The 9899-nt window shown below is 42.9% G+C and overlaps 1 protein-coding gene across 12 annotated transcripts in view; it reads right to left on the reverse strand.

The window, feature by feature from the left end:
- The window catches only part of LOC131948073 (universal stress protein Sll1388-like), a 23597-nt gene extending 13926 nt beyond the window's left edge, over nt 1-9671 (reverse strand). The window contains exons 1-4 of one of the 12 annotated variants that reach the window (XM_059309574.1): nt 9538-9607; nt 7772-7819; nt 3066-3208; nt 2492-2569 (exon numbers count right to left, since the gene is read on the reverse strand). In XM_059309574.1, coding sequence (XP_059165557.1) covers nt 2492-2569; nt 3066-3186 — 199 coding nt within the window. In that variant the 5' untranslated portion in view covers nt 3187-3208; nt 7772-7819; nt 9538-9607. The other 11 variants (XM_059309567.1, XM_059309570.1, XM_059309565.1 and 8 more) reach the window with 11 other exon arrangements.
- Nucleotides 9672-9899: the final 228 nt, after the last annotated feature.

Raw genomic sequence — 9899 nt, forward strand, 5'->3', positions numbered from 1 at the left:
ACTAAGTACTGCCTGCAGTAACTAAGTACTGCCTGCAGTAACTAAGTACTGCCTGCAGTAACTAAGTACTGCCTGCAGTAACTAAGTACTGCCTGCAGTAACTAAGTACTGCCTGCAGTGTGAGAACTACCCATAGTAACTACGTACTGTCTTGTACAGCAGTATGACTGATCCAAAGGGGTCACCAAACAACTTGTAGTGTTACCAAAAATTTCTTTTAGAGGGCGAACTTGAGAAACGTTAAGGATAGGACCGTCTGTCAGCCTTGCTAATTAGCCAGTCCCAATTAGCTGTGACCCACACCAGACATATTTTAAAAGCTGATTTACAAAGAATGCTAATCTCGATCCAGGGGGCGTGTCCCGGAAGTTGGCATACAGTGGGTCGGAGGTCACGAAGGATGCAGTACAGAGCGGGGTGGAGGGTATGCTACATACAGTTTCATACATTAGTTCTACAAAAGGGGTCTATGTGGCTCAAGGTTCTAAAGGTGGAGGTTTGTTTAGCCTATGCATACAAGTATAAGCACTGGTTAAATACTAATGTCGGACATTAGTCGGACATGGCCATTGGCCGGACATTTATCGGACGTTAGTCAGAAACTAGCCAATGGCCAAACTTCTTGTTACCTGTTCCTCCAAATGATACAGTCTTTAATCTTTATTTAAAGAACGAAAACCATTTTTCAATGTTAATACAGGTTGTTCGATTTTTGTTTTATTAAATGTTTTGTTACCATCTAAAAGCTATGTTACGGCCACTGGACCAATCAAACAGCAGAATTGAACTGAAGCGGAAGAGATACACATAGAGGGTAAATAATGCTAATAGCTTGCCAATACACAAGGTATAAAGGCATCAGTGATGTTGCGGCTATATTTAGCATCACTGGTGTGGTGGCTATATTTAGCATCACTGGTGTGGCGGCTATATTTAGCATCACTGGTGTGGGGGTTAGGATCAGGGAATATGTGAACATATTTGATCAAGAACTTGTGCTAGTGATCCATTACATACAATGGTGGTCACTCCTGACATATGTTTTACTTCCCGTACACGTAAGGTCTCGTCTTTCTGTTAGTTTAGTTCAGTAGAGTCGGGGTAGAGAGCTTAAAGAAAGTCGAATCTTAAGTCCATAGTTGGGTGTATGTGGTGGGGAGAAGTATGGTTGCGGTGTGGGGGGGGGACCATTTCGTTTAAAAAGTAGTGTACAGAGTGTACAGCATCTTATAGCAAGTACACACATGTAACGAGGTATACCTATTTAACGTTAGAATTTAGTACACTTATAATGCGGCGTTAATGGGGTGCGTCACAACGCGTCACCGAGCTACGTCATATTGCGTCACTATGCTGCGTCACATTGCGTCACCAAGCTGCGTCACAACGCGTCACCAAGCTGCGTCACAACGAGTCACTAAGCTGCGCCACATTGCGTCACTAAGCTGCGTCACATTGTGTCAGTATCCTTACAGCAACCAGTGAACTAGCGATACCAATATCTATTTTTAAAAGGCCCCCTGTCGACCTTCACCTTGTAGATTACATTTTGTGTATGCTCCCACACGAAGAACAGGTCGACCAAGATCAGAGCTACGACCCATATTTAAAGTACAAACACAGTTTGGTGCGCAGATTTCACAACACAAACAGTACAAACTTAGATGGGCGAAGATGTTAGAAATTTATAGTAATAAATAACTCGACTTTACATTCTCATTTCTTTGGGTATTAATATATATATATATATATATATATATATATATATATATATATATATATATATATATATATATATATATATATATATATATATATATATATACATATATACATATATACATATATATATATATATATATATATATATATATATATATATATATATATATATATATATATATATATATATATAAACCCTACACAGAGAAACATCTAGCACTGAAAAAGGTAGTGTACCAGTGGCTGTAGCTATACAGCAGTACAGCCAATCTTACTCGTGATATCAACATGCAATCCTTACGACTGACGTTTATACCAATCAAATAGTGTTTACCATCCCAATACATTGGGGGCGGGTGTGCTCAATCGAATGTTTAGGGCAACGAAATCAATACATCAACAAGGTCATGTGACCACTTGAATAAAATGGCGTTGTGAGATTGGTTAGACAGAGATGCGCAGTTTGTTGTGGTCAGTCAGATTCATTGACAGGGTCACGTGGACAGGTTTACAGAATAGAAGTAGGGTGGGGTGCACTTCTAATTAATTTACATCCGACATATAATTGTGTGAGATACTAGCTATCTAGTCATGGGTGATTGGGTGTTTGTTTATTCTTGAGAAGAATGTGTGTTTTTGGATTTAGACACTTACATGTAGAATGTGCAAGGGTTTGTGTGTGTGAGTGTGTGTGTATGTATATGTGTGAAGAAGGTTGCAGCGGCTGTGTAGCCTACATACAACAGCAAGGTTGAAGACAACAACTTACAATGAAATGTTGACCCCGCGGCGGGGCAGTAGCCGATGATGACGATATCACCAGGACGGTAGATGTTCTCGATGTACCCTGGGGAGGGGAGGGCGCTGGTCAGCTGTTTGTTTACACGTCACTAGAGTCTCACACGCTGACATACAGGTGACATACGTCACCATCAGTTCACACAACACATCACAGGATTAGTTCAAATCACACACTTTTGTTCGTTCATGCGACCTTCAATCATACAATTCAAATAAATGTTTATCCAAATAACACTACTCATAAATCGCCAACACACCACAAGTCATAATTTGCCCACACACCACATCTTACCACTTTTCCCACACACCACCACATCACACTACCTCCCCCCACCCCAACAGATGTACTCACAATCAAATGCCGTGTTCGAATCCTTGCTGCCGTCCATACCCACACATCACCACCCCACACACCACTCCCACACACACCCCAACAGATGTACTTACAATCAAATGCCGTGTTCGAATCCTTGCTGCCGTCCATACCCACACATCACCACCCCACACACCACTTCCACACACACCCCAGCTGGTGTACTTACAATCAAATGCCGTGTTCGAATCCTTGCTGCCGTCCATACCCACCAACACCCTCCTCTGCTCACACATCTCCTTGTTCTGCTCCTCGGCTATCATGACGTCATTGTTGACCACTGTCGACATCTTGGGTCTCCTGTACCTGAACCTTCAAACAAAACCTGTAGTGTTAGGTTGGCTGGCACAATTCTGGCTCTACGCTAACAGTATCAACCGCTTCTAGCTCTAACTGGCACAATTCTGGCTCTACGCTAACTTTAGTATCAACCGCTTCTAGCTCTAGCTGGTACAATTCTGGCTCTACGCTAAATTAAGTATCAACCGCTTCTAGCTCTAGCTGGCACAATTCTGGCTCTACGCTAACCTAAGTATCAACCGCTTCTAGCTCTAGCTGGCACAATTCTGGCTCTACGCTAACTTAAGTATCAACCGCTTCTAGCTCTAACTGGTACAATTCTGGCTCTACGCTAACTTAAGTATCAACCGCTTCTAGCTCTAACTGGTACAATTCTGGCTCTACGCTAACAGTATCAGCCGCTTCTAGCTCGAGATCACTCGAATATCGTATCAAATTCGTCAAGCTCGGGTATGTATGGATGTCCACTGTCTACTTTACAAAACGGTGAAGAGTTCTCTCGCCTGTGACGACAGAAGTGATGGGTCACGTGATCTCTGTTGGACAATATTGCCGTAATTAATGACTGTGGCGCAGTAGTGGGGGTTATAAATACCCTCCACATAGCCGCACTGCGCATGCTCCAACCCGCTGTGCTAACTTACAAAGGCGTTGGTCGAGCCCGCTGGCTTCACGTTTGATCAACGAATATTCAACTGTTGAACATGTCCTCAAAAAACTATATGCTTATTTTACATATGTTGAACCATTACTCTACGAAAACTATAAAGATACTTAGAATATAAATATCCAACGTACTTCTCACGATATAAACTCCCGCTGAGAAACATGTCGCTAAGGCCAACGTGAAATTTGATCGACTCCAGTTCTGACGTGATAGCTCTAACGTGATATCTTTAACGTGATACCTATAACGTGACACCTCTGACTAAAATGTAAACACGTCGAGCCTTAATATAAGATGTGGGCAGACGTGACCCAGATTAGGCTGACCTATTGGAGGCTCATGCCAACGGGCAGATAACGCACGCTTGTTTTCTGTGCTGCGGCCTTGCACTGACCCCAGCGGTCAGCGGTATCGGGGACGTCTGATTGGGATGGAGGGGGGAGGGGGGGGGGGGAGGCTGCCACACGGCCTGGTCGTGACGGACGACAGACTCGGACAGTGGCTCGCCGCCACTACGGCCTGGGCTAGACCCGTGGCCTCAAGGTCAGTCACCGGCGACATCAAGGTCAGTCACCGGTGACCTAGACACGGCTGAGAACACACGGCCTGACGTCATACGCACGTGTCGGACATGCACTCTAGCACGGCACCGACACCTGTGGTAGTACAAAGTTGTCAACTCATCGGCCCCACCCACACATCCCCTCCCCCACCAACACATCACCTTCCCCTCCAATACATCCCCCCCTCCACCTACGAGGAAAGATAAACAATAAATGGTTGAAATGAACTTTTATAATATATTAAAAATTTACGGTCAAAATGAACTTTTAGAACAGTGCAGACAGACCCACTGATGTACAGCTGTACTGTTGTACGGCTACAGCCACACAGCTACAGCTGCACGGCTATAGCTGCACGGCAACAGCTGCACGGCTACAGCTGCACGGCTACAGCCGCACGGGTGATTCTCAAACAGCACAACAACGACTCCAGCTGCACAGCTAGAACTTCAAATGTGCGGCTACAGCTAAAAACTGTTGTATAGCTACAGCTACTGTTGTATAGCTACAGCTACTGTTGTATAGCTACAGCTACTGTTGTATAGCTACAGCTACTGTTGTATACTGTATAGCTACAGTCACTGTTGTATAGCTACAGTCACTGTTGTATAGCTACAGCTACTGTTGTATAGCTACAGCTACTGTTGTATAGCTACAGCTACTGTTGTATAGCTACAGCTACTGTTGTATAGCTACAGCTTCTGTTGTATAGCTACAGCTACTGTTGTATAGCTACAGCTATTGTTGTATAGCTACAGCTATTTTTGTATAGCTACAGCTACCGTTGTATAGCTACTGTTGTATAGCTACAGCTACTGTTGTATAGCTACAGCTACTGTTGTATACTGTATAGCTACAGTCACTGTTGTATAGCTACAGTCACTGTTGTATAGCTACAGCTACTGTTGTATAGCTACAGCTACTGTTGTATAGCTACAGCTTCTGTTGTATAGCTACAGCTACTGTTGTATAGCTACAGCTATTGTTGTATAGCTACAGCTATTTTTGTATAGCTACAGCTACCGTTGTATAGCTACTGTTGTATAGCTACAGCTACTGTTGTATAGCTACGGCTACTGTTGTATAGCTACAGTCCGTGTTGTATAGCTACAGCTACTGTTGTATAGCTACAGCTACTGTTGTATAGCTACAGCTACTGTTGTATAGCTACAGCTACTGTTGTATAGCTACAGCTACTGTTGTATAGCTACAGCTGATGTTGTATAGCTACAGCTACTGTTGTATAGCTACAGCTACTGTTGTATAGCTACAGCTACTGTTGTATAGCTACAGCTACTGTTGTATAGCTACAGCTGATGTTGTATAGCTACAGCTACTGTTGTATAGCTACAGCTGATGTTGTATAGCTACAGCTGATGTTGTATAGCTACAGCTACTGTTGTATAGCTACAGTCACTGTTGTATAGCTACAGTCACTGTTGTATAGCTACAGTTACTGTTGTATAGCTACAGCTACTGTTGTATAGCTACAGCTACTGTTGTATACTGTATAGCTACAGTCACTGTTGTATAGCTACAGTCACTGTTGTATAGCTACTGTTGTATAGCTACAGCTACTGTTGTATAGCTACAGCTACTGTTGTATGGCTGCAGTCAGTGTTGTATAGCTACAGCTACTGTTGTATGGCTACAGATACTTTTATAGCTACAGCTACTGTTGTATAGCTACAGTCAGTATAGCTACAGCTCCCGTTGTATAGCTACAGCTACTGTTGTATAGCTACAGCTACTGTTGTATAGCTACAGCTGATGTTGTATAGCTACAGCTACTGTTGTATAGCTACAGCTACTGTTGTATAGCTACAGCTACTGTTGTATAGCTACAGCTACTGTTGTATAGCTACAGCTACTGTTGTATAGCTACTGTTGTATCGCTACAGCTACTGTTGTATAGCTACAGCTACTGTTGTATAGCTACAGCCACTGTTGTATAGCTACAGCTACTGTTGTATAGCTACAGCTACCGTTGTATAGCTACTGTCACTGTTGGTTGTATTGCTACAGCTAGTGTTGTATAGCTACAGCTACTGTTTTATAGCTACAGTCAGTGTTGTATAGCTACAGCTACTGTTGTATAGCTACAGCTACTGTTGTATATCTACAGCTACTGTTGTATAGCTACTGTTGTATAGCTACAGCTACTGTTGTATAGCTACAGCTACTGTTGTATAGCTACAGCTACTGTTGTATAGTTACAGTTACTGTTGTATAGCTACAGCTACCGTTGTATAGCTACAGCTACTGTTGTATAGCTACAGCTGATGTTGTATAGCTACAGCTGATGTTGTATAGCTACAGCTACTGTTGTATACTGTATAGCTACAGTCACTGTTGTATAGCTACAGTCACTGTTGTATAGCTACTGTTGTATAGCTACAGCTACTGTTGTATAGCTACAGCTACTGTTGTATAGCTACAGCTACTGTTGTGTAACTACAGCTACTGCATAGCTATACTTACTGTTACATAGCTACAGCTATTACCCCTCAAATGATACCACTAACAGCAGCAGCTTGGAATAATGGAACGCGAACAATTTTTCGATTAGGAATTGCTGTCACATCATATAACAATACCAGCACCATAAATCAACAGTCAATAGGTTAAGTTAGCCAGCTAAAACATGGTCAAATCATTTTTCCGAGACATTTATGTCAGTCATTTCGTAGAGTTATTTATTTGAGACATTCAGTCGAGCTAAGCTCGGTATAAACTCAACTTAAACAGTGTTTTTTCCAGATTTTTTTCTCGGAGGGGGGGGGGGGGGGGGGGAAAGGGGGGGTGCACTTGAAATTTTCGGGGGGGGGGGGAAGGGGGGGGGGGGCGGTAGACTTTCTTCGTGTAGGGGGTGGAAACTATTAAAAGTATATATTTTCTATATAAATTATATAACCCCTGAAGAGATGCCTGGAAGAAACTCTGAACTTTAATTGAATATTTTAAATCAAATGAGTAATTTACAAAGTCGAGTTCTACAAAAAAAAAAAAAAGATTTAAAGATTGCTAGAGTGTAGAAAATTATCTGATCTGACCGATGGTCATAACTTGACCACCCCCCCCCCCCCCCCCACACATCTGGCATTAAGAACTATCTTGCCTGGTTCGTGTCCACTCACTATTTTCATAATACATGTGTGGATAGTGGCTAAGTTAGGTGGGCTAGAAAATATGGCTATTTTCATAAGTGTTGATGGTGGCTAAGTTAGGTGGGCTAGAAAACATGACAAATAAAATATTTGAAGTGCAGGTGTTGTTCTGTTAGTGTATGATGCGCAGACGTGGTATTCTAGCAGTCGAGGTAACATACGAACCTTAATTAATTACCTGACTAATTAGTGACAGCTAGGAGATTCCTGGGCAACATATGTTTGCCTAAAACTAGGGGGGGGGTATAAAATGTATGTTTACCAAACTCTACACAAATATATACGGGTGTTGTTATTGATGTCGTTGTTTACGACTGTTCTTTTTGCTGTCGCTGTTTATAGCTGTTCTGTTTTTTCTGTCGCTGTTTATGGCTGTTCTGTTTGCTGTCGCTGTTTATGGCTGTTCTTTGCTGTAGCTGTTTACGACTATTCTATTTGTTGTAGCTGTTTAAAGGTAGTTTACTGCGAGTCGGAATGCTGTCGCACTACAACCAGCCACCACTAAGGCACTAGTTCATTAAAAAGATTGGCGATTAATTAGCATGAAATATATTAAAATCCACGTAGAGGGTTCTAAATTCTTCATGACTTTAGAACCTTGGACGAAATGCAGCAATGAGAACTAGAATAGGACCTAGGACAAGAAGACTTGTATGACGTCAGTCCGCCTCATCCAAAAAATCACACAAATATGACCTCTACTCAGCACTGTCTTAAGTCAGTCTAGTTACAAGATAGGTTTGGCAGTCTCCAATAAAGCCAGACCTGCAAACTGACATTCCCCCTCCCCCCCCCCCACCCAATAGCTGATATTTGATCTGTAAAGTCGAGGAAAGTGGTGTCAATTACATTTTTCTGTTTTGTTTGAGATTAAACGACTGCATACATGTCACAAACGAACAGAACATTCGAGAAGAGAAGAAATTGCTATATTGTGAGACAAGAACCAACAGCCACAGATTGAAGGTCGTTCTTTTATTTCGTTCTCTGGGCGTCCGTTTGGTCCATCTCACGACCATCTCACGACGATCTGACGACCATGTCACGACCATATATCCCGCCCGTGGTCTCAGCTTTGTGTCATGTGAGTGTCATGCCAAACTTTGGTGTCATGTAGATGTCAACTAATATTGTATTGGCCAGCGCAGATTTGTCACCTCCCACATCAGCCCCCCTACCCCCCATAAACCAGAACTAACACTAATACCCCCGCCCCGTACACAAAGTCACTACCCCCCCTCCCCACCCCATACACCATAACACCAACCCACGGGGTTGATCTGTACCCGTTGGACTGCCTGACCTGTGACGTCAACAACCTGACCCCAACACTGGCCAACATCACGACGCCCGGGGATGGGAGTTGGACTCAAATATTTCGTCTCTAACCCCCACACCAGACGTCTGGCGCGCGCACCATCGGCCTGTCCATTGGCCGGTCACCTGACCAATCAACCAATCAGCTACCGGTACTCCGGTCACGTGGTTGGTGTGTGGGCGTGAGAGTGGTGTAACTAGACTCAATATCTGCTGTTACGTCACGGGAATACAGTGATACGTGGGTACGGCTAATCCACAAGTGGTCTTCACGTAACTTAACACAGATTAAATCTTTAATCTTCTGGGTAAATTGGCGACACATTATATTAGACTTGATTAGCTGGTAGATCTAGTAATTCTTATTGGCTGGGAGTTACTCTTGTTCATGCACCATCTCGATTACACCTAGCATTATTTCTGAAGATAGCGACTACAATACTTCATACAAATTATCAGACTAATAGTTAGAAGTATTGTCAACTTTAGCATAACATTTTAAACGTCTTTGACAATATAACAATGGTTAACCTGTAACTTAACCCTGCGAGGTAATTAGGGTAGTGAGAAGCACACAATAACAACTAGCACATACCATTCAACGTAGGGTAACAAAATACCACTTACCTTATAAGTTACCTCTTGTTGTCTGCAGGTGAACACAACTGAAAGCGAGACACAGTTTACTCACATGAACACCGTCCACAGCTACATGAGGCGCAGTATCGTGCGCTGTTGTGTTTGTGTGGTGCGTAATTGACTGGTGCGCAATAAACTGGTTTTCTGTGGTTTTTGTTTTTACAGCAGCCAGTGGACGTCTAATGACGTGGTACAAAGTAAGCTTTAAACTGTACATGCAGGATATATAATAGGGCAACAACACATGTAAGATATATATTAAAAGATGTAACGTTTTCAGTTTGCGTCATCCCCCTCCCTACCCCCCCCCCCCCCCCACACACACACAGGGCGATTGCTTTAAGCTGTGC

The sequence above is a fragment of the Physella acuta genome, unplaced genomic scaffold (genome assembly GCF_028476545.2).
Source record: "Physella acuta isolate Inbredline_101_S28 unplaced genomic scaffold, ASM2847654v3 ptg000622l, whole genome shotgun sequence".
Lineage (NCBI taxonomy): Eukaryota > Metazoa > Mollusca > Gastropoda > Physidae > Physella > Physella acuta.